This window comes from Hipposideros armiger, unplaced genomic scaffold, assembly GCF_001890085.2.
Source record: "Hipposideros armiger isolate ML-2016 unplaced genomic scaffold, ASM189008v1 scaffold_78, whole genome shotgun sequence".
Classification (NCBI taxonomy): domain Eukaryota; kingdom Metazoa; phylum Chordata; class Mammalia; order Chiroptera; family Hipposideridae; genus Hipposideros; species Hipposideros armiger.
In genome coordinates, this window is record NW_017731428.1 from 4,178,027 (window position 1) to 4,204,533 (window position 26,507).

Consider the following 26,507-nt stretch of genomic DNA (forward strand, 5'->3'; position numbering starts at 1 on the left):
GCAGAGAGCAATTTAGTATTATGAAAATCACTTTGATCTCAACCCAGGGGTTCCGGCACCACACTTGGAGAACTGCTGAAATAGCGCCACTGAATCACTAATTTAGATGAACAGAATTCTAAATTCAGAGAGCCGTAGTTCTTCAGTCTCTTGAAACGTTTCACAAGCAGTATGATCACTGTCATCAAGAACTCATGGTCCAATAGAATAGGAAAGACTGACATGTGAGTACATTTTAATAGGAAGGAGTGGTGAATTCTGTGTATTGTGTGTCTGCATGTCCGTGGTGAGGTAGACGGAACACTACATAGGAGGTGATCTTCCAGTGGCTTTTAAAGGAAGGGTCTAAGAGAAAAGCATTCTGGAAAAAAGCAGCAGGAAGGTGTGTTTGGAGAAGAGTTACTGATACCCTGTTAAAGTGGGCTTATTTTATTGCTTTCTATTTCAGTTTATGATTACAGGCGGAAATCTACAAGACAGTAAAGATGCACTGCATTTGGCACAAACAAATGGTATCTGCATATTCCTTTTACCAAAAAAAATATGAATTAAGTTGTTTTGAAGAAGTCTTTCCTGAACTGCTTCAGGTACAATACAATGGATCGTGACTGTTAAAACAGCAGGAAAATAGACTAATTTCAATGGACCATGATTAAGATGGAAAAATTCAAAGTGCCCTTTGGTATATCAGATGCTTGATAAAAACCCTCTCATTGTACTTAATAAGGATTGTTTTAAGATTTCAGTTAATGAGAATTAAGGTCATTAGGTATACAATTAAACCTCAGATATTCCTGATTTAGAATGTTTGCATGTATATTGTAATGTGTTTAAGATGAGTTGCTTTTTATTATTTTTTAACTTAAGTCATGAAAAACCATTTATTAAATATGTAATAATGTGCAAGGCCCAGGAATGCAAGTTAATAATCCCTCAGATACTTTACTTTATGTTCATACATTCTGCACTTATTTGAAATCTTTGAAGTTTTGGGATTGGTTCCTAAAGGAATCCTAATGATATAAAACACCTCCTTTATCTGGCACTCATTTACTTAACTCTCTGTGGTGGGGGGGATGCTTCATCTGCTAGACACTGAAGACGAAGGCATCCCACATTATTTTTCCAAAATACTGACTTATTAAAAGCTATTTTTTATGGCAGGATCCACTGATACTTTTTCTTAGTGATTAAGGTCATAAAGGTAGTCCTCTTCCCAGAGCTTGTGAAGTGTATAAGAAAATTATCTTCCATACTCTTTACCCCCAGACAGATATGTTTTTAAAACTTCTCGGACCCCGGATGTCAGCCCTCTTCCACTCCTCTCCACAACCTGTGTCCTCTCTGCTTAAAAAGCTCTGCCTCCCTTTATCCATAAACCTCTGCAGGAGAGCCCTAGGGGGCTCGCCACCTCTCCCCTGGGTCCAGGTACAAGGAGTACCTTACGCCACTCAAAAGCTCTGTTTGACTTCACATGTGTGTTCCATACAACTAAAGCTTTCAAAATATGGCCTCCACATAAGTGAGCTTTATTTTTTATTAGGAAAACAAATCCCCCTTCCACCTCTTTCAGTCACCCTTTGTAAGGAGAAGGAGTGCATTGTAACTGTTACATTAAATACATGGAATTAGCCACATGAACATTGAATAATAAAAGATAAAATTAGGTTATGACATTTCATTCTCCAAGAGATTGTTTCATTTTCTATTCTACAAGGCTCCGTAAATACCAAGCTTTAGAAAGAGTTACATTAATTATTTTTGCCAGTACATTAAGGCAGTTTTCATGTTCTACTTTGTTAAGGTATTCCAAAAATTCTTATGTGATTAACCTAATGCAGTTCTGGCCGTTTGAATAGTTGATGGCTATTGTTAAAAATCAACCAGTTGAAATTGATATTCTCTCATGTATGTATATTAAATATAAATATGAAAAAAATATTTTGAAAATAATCCTAAGACATTATTTTGTGCTAGATATGTTTTTCAGTACCGTTGGATGTCATCCTACAAGATGTGACGAATTTGAAAAGAATAATCCTGATCTTTATTTAATGGAGTTGCTAAATCTTGCTGAAAACAACAAGGGGAAAGTTGTAGCAATAGGGGAATGTGGACTCGGTAAGCCCCACCCTGGCCCTGTTAGAGTAACCTTGAAAATAATTGATTTGTTCTGTACAAGTCATGAGTGGTAATTGATTATTTTTTATCTTTTAAAGATTTTGACCGACTACAGTTTTGTCCCAGAGATACTCAACTCAAGTAAGGAAATTGGCTGACTAGAATTTATTGTAAAATCGTAAGAGGGGTTTTTAAAATAGCGGCGGGTTTTTTTGTTTGTTTTTGGTTTGTTGTTTTTTTTTTTTTTAATCAGTTCAGAATGTACTTGGGGTAAGCATCAGGATATTTTGTTTTTCCCTTTGTATATCAAAAGTCAAGTGAAACAAATTCCATGTATACTTATATGAATTCATAAGGGATGGAAACAGTTCCCTGCTTGATAAACCACCTAATTTGATTTTAATGGTAGAAATATGGGATGAGTTTTACACAGAAAAGACTTTTTTGTTGATTTTTGTTTGCTTAATAAATGCATTCACACATGAACCATTCCAGTGAAATGAATTAAATTGTTGTGTGGGACATATGATTTAAGAGGAAGGGATATTAAAAAGAGATTATAGGATCAATCACCAAAGCTACAAAAACATATTTTACTCTTGCTAGGCATTGGATATTGCCACTTGAGAACATGAGAATCCTTTCATAGGGGCCATGTTTAGAGCGGTGGCTTCTTAAAAAACTCCAAAGCTCACAAGCCTTGGGGACTTCCTACACTATTGCTGTAGCTTTTACTTGGAGCTCCTGACATACTGGTGGGTAGTGTTAATACACTGAAAAGAAAAATTTGGTCATAGGCTTAATTTAAGACATGAGCATTTTGTTGAATTTCATAAACAATGTCTTAATTATCAAGATGATAAAGCACTAGAATGAGCTTCTAAAGGATGTTAACTTAGTTATTCAACTGTTGAATAAATACTTAATAGAGTAATACGTGCCAGAAACTGCTAGGAACTCATTGGATAAAAATATGAATAAGGTATGACAATCAAGGCCAGTGGTAGAGTCCCTCAGGATATCTTGCCCATGTGACTTTAAATCCAGATAAGTTAATACTGATTCCAAAAGGCAATGTAAATAACATTAAACTCTATTGTATTAAGACATTGATAGTATCAGTTGTTTTATCATCTTAAGATCAGAACTTAAAACAATATATATATATATATATATATATATATATATATATATATATATATATATATATATATATATATATATATATAGCGGGCTATGGTTTATGTTTTAACACACATGCCAATCATCCAGGTGTTAATCTGTTAGAGTTCCACCTCCATTCAGTAAATGGTTGCCAGCTGCCTCCTCAGTGTGGTTATCCTTTAAACATACCTGTATTTCCAGTTGCTCTGTCCTGGGCTCCTCTCCTTATTGCAAGTTAGAGCTCTGTTCACTTGAGTGAGAAGAATTTCCTTTGGGCATTTTTCTAGGGTTTTTAAAATGTTAATACTGTGCATGTCTTTTTTTGTTGGCTTTGTTTTTTGTTTTTTAAATCAAACATCAGACAATTTCAAAGTAAATGTTTGGGGACCTAAGGGACCTCAGAGATGAGAGATTAAGGCCATCCTTGCCATCAGCCAGCTTGAGGAGGGATTATCACCCTGGGGTAAGGTATACTGGTGTAATGCAGTGGTTCTTTTGGATTTGGCTGAATCCAATTAATAAAAGCTGCTACTTTGAAGCTAAACTTCTCAAGCCTTTGTCCTTAGTTAATTGTTGACCCTAAACTATAAGAAGCAATAATACAATCAGAATCAAATGAGCAAATCTTAACTTCAGGAATGATTTTCATTTATTAACTAAAAAAAAAAAAAATCATAAATAAAAGCAGAGAAATCCCTTAATAGGTTCCAGTTCCTGCCCTTTAATTTACATTGTTATTTCTGGTTACCACGGTGGCATTTTTTTTGTCTTCTAAGACACTAGTCCTTTGATGTTAAGTACCGGTTGTCCTCAATTTGTATCATTAGGGGTATTTTTTACCACGTGGCTTCCTTATGTTATCTGTCTAGCTTGAGCACATTGACCTTACTTTTCTAAAATTATACAGATTCTGTAGACACGTTGCTTGAGCATCTGGTATTTTCATAAATTGTACTTTTGCCTGGTCGTCGATAGGAAGGCTAATTTCCAGGCTGATCATTAGGTTCTGGAAATCGGCTTGGTCATGTGGCTTTGTACATAGAATTGTGCATGAAAGAAATTTTCAGTTTAGAGGGGAAAACACAAAAAGTAGAGAGTGCTGCCTGCTGTGTGAAGCCAGAAGCCAGATACATAGTCAAGTTTACATAGTGACTGGAGCCCACTTAATTGCTGGTATTTGAATTACTTTAGAGGTTATGGAAATAGTAGTAATAATTAAAATCTTTTTTTCTCCCAAGTTTTGCTTATATTTCCTACACTGAAATTCCAGTACTTTAATTAAAAATATTTTTGCTTATTCTAGCCCAGCAAAATATGAAAAGGCGGTTTACAAACCTAAACATTGGGTAAAGAAGACATTAGACCACCAATTTTAGGAAGACTATTTCTTTAAGAAATATATTTCTAATTTTTAAATTTAGCATTTTCAAGAGTGCAAAGTGGTACTCCAGGAAAATAGTTGTGCTGCACTGGAGGAGACAAGATATAGGAAAATATTACAAAAGAGATTTAAGTTAAACCCTTAAATTGTTCCCCCAAATTAAGGGGCCTAGAAGAGATAAACCCCTTAGAAAATAAGACCTCTGTTATCTGTAACTCCTGGTTTCAGTTAAAACTACTTGACCATTAATAAGAATGAGAGGGAGCAGTGTGCTTTAAAAAAAAAAAAAAAGAAAGAAAAAGAACCCCCCTGCCCATTACATCCTCTGGATATTGTTATGATACTGTGGGACCAGGAAGAGGCTTCTTTGAAATGCCACAACTTTTGGCCGCTTTGCCTGTACTTGGAATTAAGAGGACTAAAATTCTGGTTCCATGTTTGACATGTGTGTTGTGATCTTGGATGAGGTCCTACCCCCTCTGACAGTGGCTCTTATCCTGTGCTAGGGCTCTTTTCAGTATCAAATGAGATATTGGTATACGGCACTTGAAAAGAGTTTTTATAAAAGATTCAGGGCTGTCATTTATCATGTAATTTTCATTTTTCTGAAAAATAGTATTTCAGTTTTGGTGCTTCCTATATGTTAGTTTGTAAGGGAACCCTTCCTTTTGCTCAGTGGTAGTAATTTCTTATACAACAGCACATAGAAAACACTAAGCTCCGCCTGGCTTCTCACTGAGTGAGCTGAGTCCTGATGTGCTCAGCCAGCTCTTAGGGTCAGGGGCTGACCATGTATTTCCTGTGACCAACACACATGCAGGGGACGACGGATCCCACAGCTCATGGAGGGGGTCTGCTTCGTTTGCTGGGATTTGGTTGGAAAGCTAGTTATAACATACCGCTAAACTGTAGCTCTATACTTCTAGCGATCGGTAGTAAAGTACCGTATTTCCCCATGTATAAGACGCACCCTTTTCCGAAAAATTTGGGGTCTAAAAACTGGGTGCGTCTTACACAGTGGTTGTAGATTTTTTTACTTGCATTTCCTGCAAGTGATGAGGAGTTGTATGAATTTTATGATAAATAAAACTTGAGTTCAATAACTTTATGTAATCCATTTTTTTCAAATTTCAGACCCCAAAATTAAGGTGCATCTTATACATGGGAGTGTCTTATACATGGGGAAATATGGTACTACCTAATTTACCTAGTAGTTATAATCGAAAAACTAACAAACGTTTCTGAGATAATCTTGTGATCCCAGAAAATGAAGTATCCCTTTCCAGGTGTTGTGTGTTCTAGAAGCCCTTGGCTAAGCCTGATGTATTTTAAATGTCTGAATTTACTCTTTATGTCCTATAAATTTCTAAAGAATAAAAGTCCTTTATAAAAAAACATTTGATGTAATTATTTTTGTCATGCTAAAATATTTAACAAGGAAATCTTTTTTTGCATTATGCAGATACTTTGAAAAACAGTTTGAACTGTCAGAACAAACAAAATTACCCATGTTTCTTCACTGTCGAAACTCACATGCTGAATTTTTAGGTGAGTTAAAGCAAAAGTATCATTTAGAGTATAAGTTTTGCAGAAATCAAGCTATTTGCTAAAAGTTTGCTCTGTTTTTAATTCACAGACATAATGAAAAGAAATAGAGATCGGTGTGTAGGTGGAGTAGTAAGTATAAAAGAGTTGATTTTAATATATGCTGCACAAAAGCATTTTGGTTATTAAGGTTTGCCTCTAAAGTAATTCAAATGTCAGCAATAAAATTATTAAGGTTCTTCTCTCACTATTTGAGGGACATGTAAATTTACTATGGAGTCTATGGGCCAGATGTGGTACAAACATAATAAATCACTGTTTTACTTGAGTTACTTTGTAACTGAGAGTACAAGAATGAGTGCAGAATTCTACTCAGAGAGAGCCCCTGAACGTATTCCCACACATTTTAACAGTGTGTGATATTATTTCTGTGCTGCCTCTCCTATCAGCCATTCTTAAATTTGAGCAAAATATAAACTAATTTTAATAATATTTTAAAGTATTTTAGCATTTCAGGTTTGCCTTCTTAATTTCTTGTCAGCTGTATTCATTGACTGTTATTACTCTGATCTAGAAACTCATTCTCCTTTCTGTAATTTGCTTCTGCTCTACACACTCACTTCTCCTGTATGGTCTGAAGACATTTCCTATAAGTATTATCTGCCCAGCACTTAACTCAGGTATCCAGAGCAGTGATTTTTCATCTTTTTTGGATCATGGACTCCTTTGAAAATCTGCCCCAGAAAAATGGTCAGATACACAAATTTTCATACCTAATTTCAGGAGAGACTCACAGGTCTCCCTCAAAACAACAATGATCTAGGTATGTAAAACCACATCATTACACTGTGCCAGCTAAGGAAAGAGGAAGTAGCACTATGCGCTAATTATATACCCACATTGCATTGCTTTGACAGCTTCGTATATATTCTCTCAAATTTTTAGCCTCTGCCTCGTGTTTCCTACATACTAGCAATATGTGTGTTTTCTGCATTGTTGGGGCATTAATGTTACTGTGCACATTTTTATCTGCAGTTGACTGACCCTATCATTTATCCTTTAGGAACAGTACTTGGGAATTGAGAGCAGCTTTCATTTGGTGCCCTTGGGAGTACTGGTGGCACTCATAACCTTCAAGCTCTACCTCCCAGCCCATTTGCTCTATTTCTAAATAAGAATCTACTTGGATGATTCGATACGTTTTTAAAAATTAACAGCAACAACAAATCCGCTTGAAATGTTTGACTTTTTATTAAAAAGATTGTCAAATAAAGAATTGATAACTAATTTTCTGAAATGGTTTATGAGGAGTCACATTTAAGACTATTTTGAGATTCTTGGAGACCATATTTTCTAGTCAGCTGGAAATGCTGAGGGAGAAAATAAACCCTTTGGGGCAGTTGTGTAATACGTTTCCTTTATTGTTGAGAAACATGTTATCGTTGGTGTGTTCAGTCTCTCTGGACTCAGTGTGACATCACTGGCTAGGTGTGTTTAAAGGAGCATTACTATTGTTACTCACTGGTTTTGATTACATAAATACATCCAGACTGTGAAAACTATGCCTTAACCCCTATGTCTTTGAAGGAGACACACCAGTTCAAAATTTTTTTTTTGCCTGTTGAGCTGATATTATTGACAGTATAACTATTTACGATTTTTTAGCAACATTCCCCCAATCTCTTATAACTTCTCTCTTAAACGTCATTCCTGTTCTAGTAAAAAGTATCCTCTAACAGAAAAATTGAATATTTTAAAATATATTTTAAATAGTTTTATAGCATTTCTAACTTTCTGTCATGCGTTTGCCTAAGAATGTGGCTCCCTACTCCAGCTCCCCTTCCTGGAAGCACATACTATAACGTATACATGCAATAATGCCCGTACGGAGACAGCCACACAGCCACAAAGACAGCAAGTTTAGGCAGCCAACTAATTCCTTCTTGCCTCGTGTCATTGGAGATGACGACAGGTTATAATTGTGAAAATTTATTTGAAAATAAAAATTGTAGGGGCCACCACATTTGAAACCCTAATGCATCAATTTTTGCTTAGAAAATCTTATTAGTGTTTAGAATTTTAAAGAAAGGGTGATTATAATAAAACTGTCCCTGTCTGTCCCTTAGGTGCATTCATTTGATGGCACTAAGGAGGCCGCGGCCGCTTTGATTGACTTGGATCTCTATATAGGATTTAATGGTTGGTAGGTTCTTGTTTTTAGTTTTTATATTAAGCATATTCCTTAAATTGTTTTACAGTGAGTTGCGATTTAAATTTTTATTAAAGTTTGTATTTTGCATTGATCTTGGCCTGAGAATTTCATTAATTATTTACGTAAGAAATTAAATTATTACAAGTTAAAGCTGGAATGTTAAAAACTACTACTACCTTTTGCTCTAATAATGGAAAACAGTGTTGTGGTGAGCTCAGCAGGCAGCTTTGTCTAGCATTGCAGCTTATTTTCAGGTTATCTTAGCCCTTTGAAACATACGTGTTCACAGTGTTGTCTACAAGTGCTTTCTGACCATGGGGAAAAGGTCATACTGTGACATAATCTTATCTTAGATAATTATTTTATACATATACAGTAGGCCAAGTAGCTGAGGATTAGAGAAGCTAAGAAACGGGTATAAAGTAACTCAATGTGTGAGATCCTGTGCCCTCTGGCTCCTCACTCTGACCCTTCTGACCTTTCATGCTAAAACCGCATACAAACCCAACACAGGTTCGTTTCCTCCCATATTTGGTTAGCCTCCATCAATGTGTTTTGACAGGCTGTCAATGCACCTCGTTAAATAAATTACAAAATAGTATGAGATTGCTTTCCCGCTTCAGTGTTTCATTCCCTTAAATTACTTTTCTCATTCTGTTCTTTTTTAAATTAAAATCTTAGGAAAATAGAATCATGAAATTACCTATTTGCTGTAGAGTTCGGACTTATTTAAATGTCCTAGATGTGTCTTCCATATTTTATCTGATTAATTTATAAATGAATATGCAGAGGAATACATGCACATGGATTAAAAAGTCCAGGAGTACTAAGAGGCTTATAAACAAACACAGTCTCCCCAGCATGCCCTCTACCCCAAAGTCAACTTTTCCAGAGGCAGCCACAGTGCGATTTGTCACGTTTGTACATACGTACTATGCATTGCTCTTCTCAGATTCATTCCCTTTATTCTCATTAAGGCATGCGAGCATTTAAGTTCGGATGTCCCATACTGTTCCCCAACCTGCATTATCCTCCAGCAGTCTGTCAGTGTAGTTATTTCAGAGTTTTGGGTTATATGCATATTTGGTGTTTTCATTATTGTATCTGTTTACTGCTGACTGCTGAACTGTGGGATGTACTGCTTTTTGATTCTCCTGGAGTAACTTTTATTTACTTGGCTTGCTTCAAAACTTGAAGCCTTCTTCACACTTCCCAACAGCTCTGTAAAATGCCTTTCTCTATTTTTCCACATAAGGAAACCTGCCTAGATAATCTGCTAGTTCCCTCCGTTCCAGACCCTTCTATCCTTCTGCTTCAGTTTGGACTAGTGTCTCTTCTGTGACAGAATGCCTATTTTGAGGTCCCATGTATTCCTTTTTCGTTTGTTTTGATGGAACATGTTTGAAAATTATTTTATTTTTTCCTCTTGAAAGTTTGCCTAGATAAGTTAGTGCATTAAAAAAACAAAACACTTTCACTTGATAGTTTTTCTGGGAGTGAAATTCTAGATTAAAAATCATTTTCACTGAGAATTTACAATGTTCCATTTCTAGGTTCCAATGTTGATAAGTCAGTTGCTGTTCTGATTCCCAATCCTTTCCCCATGACACTTTTTTTTTCCTGTGGATTTTGGTTCTTTATCTCTGGTATTGTCACACTTCACAAAGATGTTTTGATGGTTTTTTTTGTCATTTGTTATGTGCTCTCTACTAGCCCTTTCTAGCTAGAAGCTCATCTTTGTCAGTCCTGGGAAATTTTCTCAATTTTCTTTTTTTTTTTTAGTTCTTTGGACCTCTTAGGTTATACTCTGATCTTTTTATTCTACGATTTCTATCTTTTTTTTCTGTTTTCAAAAAATGTGCTTTATTTTTTCAACCTGTTTTATGATACTTCAACCTCTGAAAGCTTTCCCTTTTTTTACTACCATAAGCTTGTTTGACAAATGTAGCGTTCTCCTCTCTCTCAAGATGAAAGAATTACAGTTTTTAAAAGTTATTTTCTGTTTGCCGAAAAATGCTGTTATTTCCTCTGAGTTCCTTTTCCTCTTTTGTTCTCTATTATGATGAAAGCTTTCTTCAAATGTCAGGCGATTCTTCCCTGTATATTTAAGAAGTTAAAAAGAGAAAAAAAGCTGTTTGGGAGTTCAGTGGTGAGCTAGCCCATTAACTGGCAGGCCAGTCAAGTGGCCGACTGACATGCTCACCAGGGGTTCCTCAATGTCCGCTTGTCGAGACATTCTTCTGGGTCAGTTCAGCTTCTCCAGATTCCTCTGATCCCTGCAGGAAACGTGGGGCTGAGGGTTCATAAAAGTACCTGCGTTCCGAAGCAGGGTGGGGTTGGAGATCTCACTGTTCAGCCCCATGCCTCGCCCTGCACGCCTCTATGCAGCTTGTGCTCCAGGCCAGTCTCTGATTTCAGTTCTCCAGACTGTACACTTCCCTCTCCCTTCCTCTCCTTCCCTCCCCGTCTCCTTCCTTCCCCTGGATGGGGGCAAAAGTAACCGTCTCTGCACCATTTCCGCAGAAGGTCATCTGGGAGTCCCATCTTTGTCCCGACTTTTCAAACAATCCCCCCATTCAGTACCCTGCCTTCCCAGCCTTTCTAGGGACCTAGTTCTTGCAATGAGAACTTTCTTGGGTTGAATTGGTTTGCTTGTCCTTTGTATATCTCTCTGCAGGCACACAGCACTTAAGTCACTTAGCGCATAAACACAGGTTATTTATCATTTATCCATCCATTTTCTGCTTTATGTTTTGATTAGGGGTTAGAAATGTCTCCTAGTTTCATCAAACTCCTAGTTTCATCAAAATGCTGTTTATTTTTTTCCTTGTTATTTTGGGTTGGTTTTCAAGAGAAGGGTCTGGGTAGGCACCTTTATTCCGCCCAGTTGGACCGTAATTCTGTCTGAGATATTTCTAAACTGAGTTTATAAAGACTTGACTTTTTCCTCCTGCATTACCTGGAATTAATGGGTTAGTCATTCATCTCATCAAAGTCAGTATTTCCATTCTTATTTTGAAATTCAATTTATTGTAGTCTTAATCTGAGTCTCCGTGGTATGGTTAATTTAATCTGTTTTATACTATTGATGTCAAAGTCTTTGGTTTCTAAGGATTAAATTATAACTTTTTTCCCAAAGAAAAGGGGCAAGTTTTAAACTTGACTACAGAATCAGACAGTTGTTCTTCCTCAAGTGAGAAACTTTATTCAATAAAGATAGTGGCTTTAAAAATACTCCCTCTGGTACTATATATTTCTGTATTTAAATCAATTTTTACAAACTTGGAATACGTGGAGGAAAAGACTAAGTCAATTAGACAATATTTCATGAGATCAAAAATATGCAAATAAGTTGGTAATATGGTGACAAGCTTTAAATTTAGTATCCAAACTGCGATGGCAAAAAGATTAATTTTCTTTCTACCCGTCTAAGTTCTGCCTGATATAATCAAATTAACATGAAACTGATTAACAGGAGAAAACGTTCAAATTTATTACATATGTGTATATGGGGGTTCCATAAGAATATGAGACCAAAGGACACTCGAGGCAGTTAAGGCTTATATGCCATCTTTAAAGAGGAGGAGCAGGCTTGTTTGTGGTTTGGGACTTCAGAGGGCAGACCGCAGTTCCCATGGAGATGAAAAGCAAATGTCTGGGCAGTAAATGTCTGCTGGGCCATCTCTAACGATGGACAGCGAGGACGACTTGGACCAGGTGGGCCTTGCCAGGGCCCTCCCTGTCACACTTAGTTCAGCGTATAGTTATCTAGAAAACAGCCCCTTCCTGGAGCTGGTCCTCTGTCTAAATTCTCTGAGGCGGTCACAGGAAAGATCAAAGGCTTTTCCTCTTTTAAAAAAATAACCAGCTTAGAATAATCAGTATCCCAAAAAGGCTTAGTTTGGGGTGGCAAACTCTGCATCCCCTCAATACTGAGCATATCAACATATTTCAGAAAATATTCATATTGACCCAAGTATTAAGATGGATGAAAATACGCCTTTTTTTCCTTCTAGAGAACACTAATTAAAAGGCTGGTACTTTTGGCATACTACACACGTTTCACTCCCACCCTTCCTAAAAAACCCTACTAAAATACTACTATAGATATTCAATAAGGAAAACCTATAAAAGCACAGAAAAAAGGTGTTTTGCTAGTGGAGAATTGGTCTGTAGATCTTTGAAAGACAGTTTTAACTGAAAGAGGCAGCTTAGATGACACCACTCTGAGTTAGGCAAATTACTCAAGAGAAACAAAGGAATTCCCTCTCTTAAAGTGACGTTTTACATAGACCGACAGAGAAAGTTACTGTCCTGCCCCCATCCCCCCACCCCCCGCAGAGGCAGGAGCTGGCTGCACAGATCTTAATCTGGATTCTGTAAGGTGGTGACAGGGAGAAAATTCTGAGGTGTCCTAAATTAAATTATAGCAGGCCCAGGAAGGGACAGGAGGGATTCCTCAATTAAATTCTATAGGGCCAGCTGACAGGACAGCTAACCTTCCTGGATGTCACTGGAATTTTGGATTAGCTTCCAGGTGACTCTTTTCACAACTATCTCAAAGAGAGTACAGCCAGGCGCCACGGGGCCCCAGGAGCCTCTGCTGCTTCCTTCCATCCAATCTGTTGGCCCACAGCCAGAGCACAGGAGCAGACACTTGTTCCTTGCAGACTGTGTGCCTGTCCCAGAGCTGGCCCTGCCTCACCCTCTCCCACCCCTTTACCTATAGACAATGTAAATTCTTTCAGAACAACTTCCATCCTGCCCCACCACCACAGCCCCTCCGTGATCTGTGAAAATGCTCAACTCCAAGAAGGTGCTGTTTTGACTTCAGGCCCAGGAGCTGGTCTTTTTCTTGCTAGCAATGGCCTAATAATAAACCCTTTCTTTTAAAAAGACTTTCAGCCCTTGGAAGTTAAAATTTGTGTTTAATAGGAATGTGCAAATACAGGGGTGTATAGACATTGTGGCCAAAGTTTGGTTTGTGATTTTGGGTTAGTTTTGTGATGTTTTAGACACGTTTATAATATGAAAAAATGTTATTCTTTATTAATGCACCTTTTAATTATATATGTACATATAAATCTTTTTTTAAGCTCACTGAAAACTGAGGCTAATTTGGAAGTTTTGAAATCAATACCTAGTGAAAAATTAATGATTGAGACTGGTAAGTTTTTTAGAACTTTAAATTTTCCTATTAAACCATCCCAAAAAAGAGCTACAGAAAAGTGAACAAATATTTTAAAATAGCATATTCAACCTCAACAATTATACTTTGCAGAAAACCTTTGGGGGTCATCAATTGATGAAAAAAATATTGATGTGGTTTTTTTCAATTTTAGAAGTTTGACAAAGCCTAAGCACTTAAAAGGAGATATCAGTAACTAAGAAAGTTGTAGTTTTGAATATTTTATTGAATGAACAAGGAATCTTAACTAAGCCTATTTTACCTCAGGGTTTCAAAAACCATTCACATTTGTTTACACCGTGTCTTCTTTGTAACGGCTTAATTCTACAATACTTTTTAAATAAAGTGCAGAAATTTACATCAAATTGGCTTAGTACAAAAATTTTCAAAATTAATCTTTTGCCTCTTAAAATAAAACAAGGTTAGAAGCTAAAATTTTTATCCTTCTGCGGAACTCAACAGTCTCCTTATACACGTGGACTTTTTTAGTGACGCCAGAAGTGAGCCATTTTGAAAAAAAACACACATTTATTTCCTTGGGGAGTAGTGAAAACTAAATGAGCTCATTAAAAGTACAATGCTTGTGAAATGTGTAAGCCATCATAATTCTTAATTAAGGAAATAGGTTAATGAATAACCCCAATATTGGAAGCCACTGTTTCACCCTCAGCAGAGGCAATATAGAAGTTTAACCCAAATGTATTCATGGTACAATTATATTTCTTTTAGCTTTAGGTCTTTTTTTAAAGCATGTCATACACCAACAGTGCTGGTAGAAAGAAAGTGAGTCTTGTAAAGCATTTAAGAATTTGTACAGTTCCATATTGTGCTTTTTCTTAGACCTGTTTTCTGTTGCTTTTTGCCCTGTTTGAAGCTGAATCATGCCTTATATTTTAGAGGTTACATATTAGTTTGATAATGTTCATTAAAAAGTACTTTAGGAAGTTAAACCTCCTAAGAGACTTCTCTTTGCTAACTCTAGATGCACCTTGGTGTGGAGTCAAAAGTACACATGCTGGTTCAAAATTCATAAAAACTTCCTTTCCTACCAAAAAGAAGTGGGAAAATGGGTACTGTTTGAAAGACAGAAATGAACCCTGCCACATAATGTAAGTATTTTGTTTTCATGGTCTTCAGAAACATTAAAATCAACTGCCAGATGCTACTTACAAAATGAACTCAAGGGACAGAATTCAAGTTGGGTGAAGTTCAGATCAAACTTCACATTTTAAGGCAGTGTTTTGGAGGAATTTGTGTCTGAATTGTTCTGTTTCCAGCTTCTTTTGTATCCTCTCTACCAAAAGTGGTTTTAATGCAGCGGTGAGAACACATGATTTTGGTCATTTGTCAATTTGGAGGAGAGGGAGATCTTAAAAAGCTCCATACCATAGACCTGGTTTAGGTTCTGCTCTCATGAACCTCCCTGCTGATGGTTATAAAAACACTTAGCAGGAAACCTTGGCATTTTAAATGATTTGACAACCTGCATAAACCTAAGTAATAACACATTTCTTGAAGCCTCTGAACAAAAGGACAAGTTATAGAGAGGATTCCTTTTTTCCAACCAAAAAAGGCAGAACTTACAGAATTTTATTTCCTAATAAACAGCAATTCAGAATCATTTTTTCATTATAATGTATAGTTCATGGGAAAAGAGGGCTGTCTCACCACCTAACTGTCAAGGAGTTGGAGAGCATAATTTACAGGAAAAGTTATATCATTTTAATGGGGACATCATCTACTTTCTTTTGTTTACACAAGCACATAAATTGAAATCTAGACTGTATCAATCTAGTACAGTTTACCAGTTCAGGCAATTGAACATATTTAGAACACATTCATAAAAATTAATATTGGATTGTTACTTTTAGATTGTAATAATTCCTTCCATATGCACCATCTTTTTTTTTTTTTTAAAGTAGTTTTTAACAGGTAAGAGTATTAGGTAAACCAGATCTAAATTCAGCAGGCAGAAAAGTGAGTTATTCTGTAAAAACATCAGAAAGATTCTTTTCCTTTATTAATATGCTGGTATTGGCATACTTTTAAACCCAATGTTTTAAAACCCATAGGATGAGGAATATATATAAAAATTCTGCTTAGTAAGGAATCATTTGTAATTTTTATGAAATGTAGGTACTCACAAATTTAGTCAGCAGACAATATTTCTGAGTAATTATTTGGAGATTTAAGAGGACACTAGAGATAAGAAATGGGTATTTTCCAGCAACCAGCCTTGAAGAAGGCTGCCAACAGTGTATCCAGGTTAGTTTTCTATACACCTTAATGTTAAATATAACTAATGTTAAGTAAGTATAGCTACACATTTGCAAGGCAAAATTTTAAGGTGTTTCTATATGCAGACAATTAAGAACTAAAAAGGCTTGATAACAGAACTGCAAGCATGAAAACCAGTTCTGAGTAGGAAAAGCTTGGGAAAAGTAACATTTGCAAACTGAAAATTTTAAACCTCATTTCAAAAATACACACGCTTCTAGGCTAATTTAATTACTAATTAGCAAGTTAAAATTCCTACTTACAAAGTCCTTATCAAATTCTTTTAACAGTTCTGTTTTCATTAATTGTATAGAGAACTTTCCTTTTAGATGTGAAATTCCTTCACACACATTTTTGAGCTCTTGCCATATGTCCGGTTACTGAGGCTACACGGAAGAGTCACGCCAGTCCTTGCCCTCATCCACCCACCAGTAGGTACTTGTGCCAGGCACTGTGAGTAAGGCATGAAACGAGGCAGACAAGGATCCCTGCCCAATAACCCCAGATGGTGCTGGTCCAGAGGTATGAATATGTGACTGGGACCATAGGAGGCAGCAGCTGCCTGCCTTGAGGGGAAATAAGAGAACTAAGGTGACATTTCAGCTGTTTTCTAACTGGGAGTGAAGCCAGACCAAGACAAACACCTTGAGCAAAGGCCACCTGCTGCAGGGGAACAGTGAGCTCAGTGAGGCAGAAAGTAGGGTGCACAGTAAGTGATAAGTCTGGGAAGGCAGAGGGAGAGGCCAGATTGTGAGGCTCTTGTATTCGAGCCTTCATAGTCCAGATTTTATCAGGACCCAAAGGATTTTAAGCAGGAAAGTGGCAGGTTTTTGTTTTGTTTTGTTTTAAAGCTATAACTGGTGTCGGTGTGGAGGACTGGAAGGGGGATGGGTGGCAGGAGTCACATTGATCTCACAGTATACACATGTAAGTGCCAATTCCAAGTAGTTAATAGAGGAAAACTCTGTAGTTTACTAAGAAAAGTGGATCTTTAGTGTCAATTTAAATGTTAGATTTGCTTTTAGTACATTTTGACTGTCAGATAACAAAAATTTAGTATAGTCAGTTCGTTTAGTATATAGATTAATAAGCAAGGCTTTTGTGTTACTTTTATAGAGTAAAAAACTTCCAGTTAATCTTTGATCTTCGTCCCTCATTCCTTTAGTTATTTATATTTGAGAAACTGATGAAGGGAACATAAAGGTTAAGACAAGGACTATTTAAATGTTTAATTTTGACTTTAGAACTTTCTAATTCATGTATAAAATATTCTATCTATATATAATATTGCTAGAAAACACTACTGATAATTATCATTATTCTGGGCAGAGAAACTGAAAGATTGACACCTGAGCTATATTCTTGGGGGGAAAAAGTACAGGTAGAGATAAAGCACCTCACCCTCAATACATACATTGTTCCAAGTAAATAACTTCTAATTTCCTTGGCTGTCGTCGTCGTGCCGCAGTGTCTTGCTGTCCTTTAGGACTGGCTTTCAGACTTTACTCTCCCCGCAATATGACCTACATTGTGACGCAGTACTCCATGTCCATATAAACAAAATGAAACAGTACTTCCCTAAGTGCAGTGCACTTTTCCTTTTCTGACCTTTGATTTTTTAAAAGCTCATCATGACCCACTGATAAATATGTAATGATGACCCATTACATGAGGACTCTTCATTTCCACTGGGTTTATTCCCTAATTGTGGGACACATAACACAGGCTGGTTTTGTAATGGGTTTGAACCTCGATATTGGCTCTATAGTTATATGCAAGACTACCCCAGAAATCTGTCTCTACTGTTTTACATATCCTAGCAGTTAAAACTTTCCTGTTGCTAGTGCTGAAAACTTGAATACCTGTTTAAGCTTACTAAAGGTGCTAGTACAGTATCTTTACTTGGAAAAAGATAAATACCTTTAAAACAGAAATTGGAAATTTAACCATCTATTTTTGTTTTGTTTTAGTCAAATTCTGGAGATAATGTCAGCAGTGAGAGATGAGGATCCACTGGAATTGGCCAACACATTATATAACAACACCATTAAAATATTTTTTCCTGGCATGTAATCTTCCATGTTCCATCACATATGTAATATTTCATGGTAAAATTTACTGGAAGTTTCAATAAAGAAATTCTCTGGAAGTTGTTCTAAAAGGTCTTCTACATAACTATACATCATCCCCTTCGTTTTTATCCAAAGACAAATCAGGATTTCTTAAATGTCACTTCATATCTTAGCTTAAAACAAAACCTCCAAGTATTTAATTTTGTAATCTCTTCAAAAGTCCAAGAGGACAACTTTATGTCAACGCTACAAACAGAATGGCTAACAAATATACTGATTTTCACATCAAAATTAAACAGCACATTCTGGTTTTTACCAAAGTTTAGTTGATAAAAGCCTATTTCTCAACTCTTGGTCTCTGAACCATGCGTTTCAAACTCAGCTCAACTGTAATGCTACTCTCAAATTTCAGAAAGTGTCTCAATCACATCTGAAAGCCTCCTTTTTCCTTAGTTTATAAAATACATGTAGCCTGTATCCTACAAAACATATGCCTTTATCCTCTGGTCCAAATTATTTTATTTCCTTGACTTAATATGGTTTCCTCTGATTTGCACTTTCATCCTCCCATTAACTAAAGAAATACTAGGGTTGAGAGTCAGATACATTATACACTTTCATTGAGGAATCTTTGGCACAGCTGACGCACCGTATTATCATTACATCTATTAAAAAGCTATTTGTTCAAATTTTGTCATAAAAACATGAAAACATTTTATTCTATGTACAATAATGTACACAAATTTAAACAGGTCACCAAAGAGACCAGAAGTAATTAAAGAGGTATATTTACAGTAGCACATCACAGTAAACGGAAAACCATTCACAGATTTCAACATTGATACTGTTTTTGTGCTTGGTTACACTGAAGTGAAGCATATTACTTCATTTTGGGTGAACTGAATTTTAAATACTTCAATGATTAGTAAATGGTACTTTAGTCAGAGTCGTCCTGAATCAGTTCTTCGCCTGCTATGCCGGTGTGCTGAAGCACTCCGTTCCTCTCTCTCCGGACATCGTCGTCACAGTCGGTGCTGTCGTCGTCATTCAGTTCCCCGTCGGATTCAGCAGCAGCTGCCTCTCCTCCAGCTTCCTCTGGGTTTTCATTGGGTGCAATAAATCCATTGTTGTTAGACATATTTGAATTATCCTTGGTATCACTGATGTATACTTTTTGATGGCACATGGGACAAGTATCTTGAATGTACAGCCATTTCCGAAGACAAAGTGCATGGAAATAATGATTACACGGAGTGATACGAGCAGATGTTGTAAACTCATGATAGCAGATTGCACAGACATCACCTATTTCTTGTAAGCGGCTCCCTTTTATTTCAGGAAGCGAATTAATTTTCTTAACAGCAGTCCTACGATTCATGAACGTCTTCCAGCCATTTTTTGCTTGTAAGTAGATGTTAAAATATGCATGTAGACACATCATACAAGCCCGAATTTTACTTCCTGACTCAAAAAGCATAGTATAAGCCCCATTTCCAAACATGACCACTCCAAATATAAATTCAATAATATTGCCTGTTGAACGAACATAGTAGACATAATCATCAAGCTTTTCCCAGAGGACATTATAGTAACCATCAATCATGAAGAGAGTATAAACAGTGAGAGAAACAATTACTTTTAAGCAGAGTTCCACACAAAAGGCCGTCACGGCAAACAACCACGTGTTTAGTGCGTAGTGATGCCAAAGAACATAACTGAGTAAAACAGGAAGAACAAACAGGCAGGCAGAGACAAAGAGCACAGGGCAATGTCTACGAACGGATGACACGTGAGAGGCACAGAGAGACATTAATACCGGGTCTGTCATTCCGTGGATGAAATGCAGAACTGCAGTTAATAAAAGGCACATGTTTCTACTTAAGCGAATAAGTCTCTCTTCCGGTCTCAGCCCACTTAAACCAGTCTGGAGAGCCAAAATAAAAAATAAAACAGGTGCTACAAAGCCAAGGCGCCTGTCATCTTCTTCGGTTGATCCAATAAAGGCCAATATTCCAAGGCCCAAGTAATGGGCTACTGAGGAAATGACCGCACTCATGCCCAGCACAGTTAGTGTCGAGTCACATCCACTAATTATAAGATTGCAAATGAGGTCCCAGAAATCATCCCAAGAAATAAAGAAGGACTCCGTTTCATTTGCCATCCTTAAAATGTACATTAACACTGCAGCCTGAGCTGTGATCCGTGTGAGCCAGAAGGCTCTCAGTATGTCTGGGAAGCGAATCCTCTTCCACGTGTCCTCCAGTAATAACTGGAATCCATAAAGCCGGTACATGTGCCTCACTAAAAGGCAAACATAGCGTGTGGAATAATAAAACCACTTCAATTTCACTGCCAAGACAAGCACTGTGTTTAATGTGAGAATCAAGGAAGAAGTGAAAACTAAAGTCTCTCGGATGTGTGATGGCAGCTCTGTGATTAAGCCTATTACAGGAACCAAGAGATCCAAAATGATTAATTGTGAGTAGATGGAATGAATTTGGAATAATGTAATGTATCCAATCCCAAATGAGAGCTGTAGAACAATGAGTGCCATCCACAGCGAGGGCCCTTTCCGAGGAAGCAGCTCGATTCCAAAAGCTGATGTGTTGTAGGCACCATAGAAGTCAATGTGCAAAGAAGCATAATAATTTACCAACACTGAAGTTGCAGCTAATAAAATGGCTGAGCTGTACATGTAAAACTTGAAAAGTGATCGCTGTGACAATATCAGAACAATACTGGATACAAATATACCTGAAAAAACAAAAAAGGAAAGGTCATTTGAATGAAACATTTCTAAGACTGTTTTTCCACTAATAGTTCTATTCTTCCTTTAATTAGGAAATACGAACATTTTCAAAATTCAAACACTAAACCTCAACACAATTTAGGCTAATGGCCCAAAAAAGGTTTCGTAAAGTCCGAGTTCAACAGGACAAACCAAACAAATCATTTTTGAAGACCTTAACCTTTATTTTCTAATTTCCAAAGTAATTCAAGTAGTACTATATATCCAGGCACCAGATGACTAAATTATCTTCAAGATGAGTTTGCAGTGATATGTACATTTTAACAAGTTTTAAAATCTTGAAAGAACATGTCCTTTATAATTTCATAATCATTAAAAGTATTTAAAATAATTATATTACAAAAACATTAGAATTAAAAATAACCAAAATGGGAAACATCTGTTCCTATTAAATCTTAGAATTCTTTTTCTTAAAAGTGTTCTTTAAGAAATCGAATTTAAGTTTTATACTTACACCTAATTCCTCCTTTTCCTCAAACTGTGAGCTCCTGCTGGCTCCTATTTTTCCTGCTCCTCAAATTTGAGCATTCTCCCTTGGGTCCAAGGTTTTGTTTTGTTTTTTTTCTTTTTCTCTACATAATTCCTTGCAAATTTCAGGAATGTCCTCCAAGTTCCCTTTTCCCTATACATTACTGAATCTTTTTCTCCAAATAGTCAACCCTTTTTATTGTTCTTCAAGTTACAAAAGTAACATTCAGAAAACCAAAACATCTTAAAGATGGTAATTAATCCTCCCCATCCCCACTCCATATGCAACCAGTGTGTAATCTGATGTGTACCCAGCACCATCTTTTTTTGTAGTCTGACACATTTTTAAATAGATTACAATAAACATTATCCAAAGTTTCACGCATGGAAACACCCAAATATTCACCTAGTTCCACTTCAAGGTTACAATGGCAACACTTAACATTTCTAAATCCTAACTCCCTCAAAAATGCCTTTTCCTTCTGATTTCCAATTTCAATTAAGGTACCACCATTATTAATTGTCTTAATGGTACCTTCTAGCCCCACACCCTCAAACTTGACAGTTGCCAAATTCTACTAACACCTATTATCTTCCTTTTCTCAGTGATACCAACCTGTTCCTTTGCCTCTAAAAACTCATCATGTCCAAATCCATCTACAAGCCATCACCAAACTGCCTTTCGTCATTTCTCTGCTCAAAATACTGCAGCGGCTCTGAAATTACTACCAACTAAAATCTACATTCCTTGTCCTAGCATTCAAGGATCCAATTTGCTTTGGAGTGATATTCCTCTCAACCCACACACCAGAGCTCCAGACTTCTTTCCCAAACACACCCTTCTCTGCCATAAATGCAGCTGCATTCATTCTTCTCTGCTCTGCATGATCGCCCCACCAACTTCACAAATCCCTGTTCAAATCCTAGCCATCTTAGGACTCACTTTCTCTGACAGTGACTGTCCCTTCAGCATACGTACCTACAGAACTTGGTGAAACGCCTAATATTCATATACTACCTGATACTATATAGTCACCTGAGTAGGTATTATCTACCCTGTTAATAGAATGTGTCCTTGATAGCAAGCAAGGGTCCTACCTTGTACATCTATGGTTTCCCAAAATGTTTCGTAGAAAATAAATACAATTAGTATTTATTGGGGAACTAAATGTTTCTGTTGAATTCTGGATGTTTTTAAAATCAAGCACAAAATGCAGCCCACTTGGAAATTGAAACTTATGAAGAGGCAAAGCAAAGCTGAGAAACCAGAGGTTGGTATACAGAAAAAGTGACAAACTCCAAATTACACATCCATTTACCTGTCTTATTTCAGCATGTAATCAAGAAAGACATTGCATATGACAGTGGAGGCATTTCATAACCCATTGCATGTAAAAGTAAGGACTAGTTCCTCTAAATGATGACTGCCCATGAACTAAAATTTGTCCTGTGCCAATGTGTCAAGTCATTTTGTAAAAAGGAGAACAAAAGAACAATCACCTAGAAGCTACATAAACCTCTGCATAAGAGCCACCTGACTGATTCCCAGACTCGTTTCCCACAGAGCTGACAACTAGGTAGAGGCCCTTTTAATACAAAATGGACCTTTTTTGAGCAGGATTGGAAACCTTTTCCAGGAAAGGTAACAGGAAAGGGAACTGACTCAGCCACTATATGCCATATGCAATCTTATTTTCTCTACACTGAAAAACAAATGTCAGTATTTTTCCTGAGACAAAGCTTAAACTAATCTCGTAATGAGTCAACATAAAAGCAAAATAAGTTCAATTTTATTTTATGCCACTTAAAAGGCAGAAATTCAAGCAGGGGCTGTAAATTATTTTTGTCAACTTGCTATTCACAAAGTGGTAAATTAATCTTTACTTGTGAATATTCATGAACTTTGCTGTAACTTATAACCAGTCATTTTTATTCTGATCGCTTTTTTCCCTGAAGCTTATTTTTACGTACAAAGGAATGAACGATTTGGGTTTTAGAATATGTCTGGAGAAAAAGTGCCATTGTGTTTTACGCAAATGTACCAAAGGAAAAAAGGGAGGATGGTAGGCACATAATGTAGTGAGACTACCCTCACGAAGGTCAGATGTGTCTGTCCTAACAAGTAACCATGATACTATTTCTTGACTAAAATTATACCCCTAAGATGTAACAATGACTAAATATTTGAAGAACAGTATAAAACTGCTTAATTCCTACCCAAAGTTTGCATGTACATGAGGTTCTTAAATTTTTCTTTTCTACTCAAGTTCCTATGTAAGGAATGTAGAAGAATCAGCTCTCATGTCACAGAAAAACAGTCAACTCTCCAAGTACAAGTCTCTGAACATTCCCTCTGTGGCCCTTAGGGAGTGTTGTCAATAATATCAAAGTTTTGTTGCCATTTTCACAACTTCAGACATAAAACCCTTGATATTTATTCTGTAGGCCTAAGAAAATTAAGGCGAGGGATAGTTTCTCATTAGCATTTCAGAGTAACCTCCCTAAGTAATCAAGGCTACACATAAATGCTGCTTTATAAAAAAAAATCACCTTGGGACACTGGAAAATAGAATCAGCTGAAATCAAAACTCAGGTATCCAGTTCTCCAGGAATTAGAGTTTCACTACAGTTCGCAAGTTAGGAAAAGAGGCAGGTATCAAAATCATTTCAGGAGCTTTTGAGCTATATATGAACTCAATTCATGAAAGAGTTCAGGGCCTTTACCATTTGTATTACCAAAAATAAGCAAACAAAAACAAACACAACAACAAAACACCACAAGTTATACAACAAAGTGTTTTTAACTCTTTTATGGGGAAAGTCCGTTCACACCCTTAACTTTTTCTGGAAATTTAGGCCTAAAAACTAGAAGGAAATAAGGCACAACATTTACAAGTCTCCAGTTACCTTAAATATCTTTCAAACAATCTTTTAAAAGCTGTGAAAAACATTTCAATGCTGGACACAATGAAGATGGAGGCCAGGAATATATGTTATAACTACCTTCTCTGAAGGGAGCCCTAACCAATGAAATGCAAGGCAATGAAAACAAAACATTATATATCTTTAAATGTTAACCTGGTAGGTGTACTTGATAAACTGTAGCATAAATAAAATTTTTCTATCCAACTTCTCATTTTAGGTTAAAAAGAGAGTATTTTAAGTTTTTTAACAAAAATCAACTTTTGCTTTTAAACTAACATTTTAAACAAGTATGTTTTTATTAAAAAGAACTATGTGAACATGATATAAAAAAGTCAACTGGTATAGGTATTAAATAAATAAACCTAGTTTATGCATCAATAAACGAACATTCATAAACACACACTCTTTTTGGCTTTTTACTCAAAGGGGATCCTACTCACTCTTAGGGGATTTTCCTCTTTTTTACCTACTGAAAAATTTACATTTCTGAGTACTTATCAAAAAGGGCATCCCCCGATTTACTGACCATTTGTGTTTCTTTGTCTGAGACCTGCCAATTTATTTTTTTCCATTTATCTATGAAGCTGTTTTTCCTAAATGAATCACAGACATTTAAAAAAATATTCTAACTACAAATTCTTTGTCAGTTATCTGCAATGCAAACATCTTCTCCAGGCGTGTGGCTCATCTTTTCACTTTTTTGATGTGTCTTTTGATTAACAGGTTTTTAATTTTAATATCATTGAATTTATCAATCTTTTATACATTTGCTTTTATATTTTTTTAAAGAATTTTCCCTTACTCTAGGGTTAAAAAAAATAAAACATTCTATATTTTCTTCTAAAAATGTTGAAGTTCTGCTTTTCACATTTAGATATCCACTTAGAACTGTTATATTAAAGTGAGGTAGCAATGCAGTATAATTTTTTCCATATGGATAACTAAATGACCACTAATTGAACAGTGTGTATTTATTTACCTCAGTGTATTTCAATTCTACCTCTGAAACACATCAAGTTTCTATATATACAGGGGTGGTCTATTTCTGGGTTTTCTGTTCTGTGCTATTGGTCTATTTGTCTATCTCCGTGGTTTTCAACCAGGACCTTATACCCCCTTCTCCCCGAGGAGTCATCTAGCAATATCTAGACACGTTTTTTTGGCAGTCTCAACTGAGGGAAGGGGGAGCTACTGGTATCTAATGAGTAGAGGACATAGATGCTGCTAGAAATCCTACAATTCACAGAACAGCCACACCCCCTCAACAAAGAATTATTCTGTCCAAAATGCCAGTAGTGTCACTGCTGAGAATCTCTAGTCTATCCCTATGCAGTCATAACTACTGCTGCTTCACTTTGTTTTTTCATGTCATAGATTTTCTGAGTTTTCTACAGCACCAAAAATAACTATCTCATTCTTTTCAACAACTTTATTGTATGGCTAAACCTAATACACTGAACAGGTTCCCCTTTAATAGACATTTAGATTAACAATTTGTTGTTTTCTTATTACCAACAATGTTGCAATGAATATCCTTACCCCATAGTCTTTGTACAAGTACAACCTGTATCTTTAGGTCAAATTCTTAAAACTGGAATTGTGAGTCAAAAGGAATATGATGAATTTCAGTTGATAGCACCATATGGTTTCACACAGAAGTAACAGCCTACCAAAATTGTATAACTTGACCTATTTCTCCATAGCTTTGCCAGACTAGTTTCTATTCAAACTTTGAACTCTTCACTAATCTGATAAGTGAAATTTGGTTTTCACTGTATTTCTTTAAACATCTGCATTTCATTTACTGTGAACTGCTTATCCTGGGCCCACTTTCCTCTAGGAGTATAAAATTTTTCTTATTGACAGAGTAAAAATTTTTACAAGGACTTCAATCTCATATGATGCAAGTATTTTCCCCTCTGTGTGTCATTTTTAAGAATTTTTTTTTTTAAGTTTGGTCATAAAGAAGTTTTTCATTTATCAAAAATTGCCCTTGTAATTCATGGATTTTCTTTTACGTTTAGAAAAGGCCTTTCCACTTCAGTGAAGTATCATTATATGAGTAATACTATTAGAACAAACTCCTATGCTTGCATTTTCTGCCTCAGATTTAGATTTGCTAATTCAGCATTATGCTGCACTGGGTTGCATTTCATTTAGCATTTAACACCTCCTAAGAATAGCTTAATATTGTTAATATTCTATATATTGTGATATGACTTTATCTAGATCTCCAAAATGAGATGCTTTCTGACCTGAAATTCTCATTATTAGTTTTATACCAAATGAAAGTACAGTTGTAGTACTCTATTGTAGGGGGAAGGGAGTAAATTCTTTGGACGCGC

General features: G+C 36.3%; 2 protein-coding genes across 13 annotated transcripts in view; one reads left to right on the forward strand and one right to left on the reverse strand.

Annotated features, from left to right (window-relative positions):
• Positions 1-18,213, forward strand: part of TATDN1 (TatD DNase domain containing 1) — a 28,463-nt gene extending 10,250 nt beyond the window's left edge. For 6 of the 9 annotated variants that reach the window (XM_019643438.1, XM_019643443.1, XM_019643441.1 and 3 more), the window contains 9 exons: positions 449-512; positions 1,978-2,121; positions 2,220-2,262; positions 6,129-6,214; positions 6,303-6,343; positions 8,338-8,414; positions 13,520-13,590; positions 14,594-14,720; positions 17,859-18,213. In XM_019643438.1, coding sequence (XP_019498983.1) covers positions 449-512; positions 1,978-2,121; positions 2,220-2,262; positions 6,129-6,214; positions 6,303-6,343; positions 8,338-8,414; positions 13,520-13,590; positions 14,594-14,720; positions 17,859-17,961 — 756 coding nt within the window. In that variant the 3' untranslated portion in view covers positions 17,962-18,213. Of the gene's footprint in view, positions 1-448; positions 588-1,977; positions 2,122-2,219; positions 2,263-6,128; positions 6,215-6,302; positions 6,344-8,337; positions 8,415-13,519; positions 13,591-14,593; positions 14,721-17,858 lie in introns of those variants that run through there. The other 3 variants (XM_019643446.1, XR_002124104.1, XM_019643440.1) reach the window with 3 other exon arrangements.
• Positions 1-26,507, reverse strand: part of RNF139 (ring finger protein 139) — a 39,188-nt gene that overhangs the window by 4,420 nt on the left and 8,261 nt on the right. The window contains exon 2 of one of the 4 annotated variants that reach the window (XM_019643431.1): positions 18,644-20,714. The exons of 1 other annotated variant lie outside the window; for it this stretch is intronic. In XM_019643431.1, coding sequence (XP_019498976.1) covers positions 18,898-20,714 — 1,817 coding nt within the window. In that variant the 3' untranslated portion in view covers positions 18,644-18,897. Of the gene's footprint in view, positions 1-18,643; positions 20,715-26,507 lie in introns of those variants that run through there. 2 more of the 4 variants (XM_019643433.1, XM_019643434.1) reach the window with 2 other exon arrangements.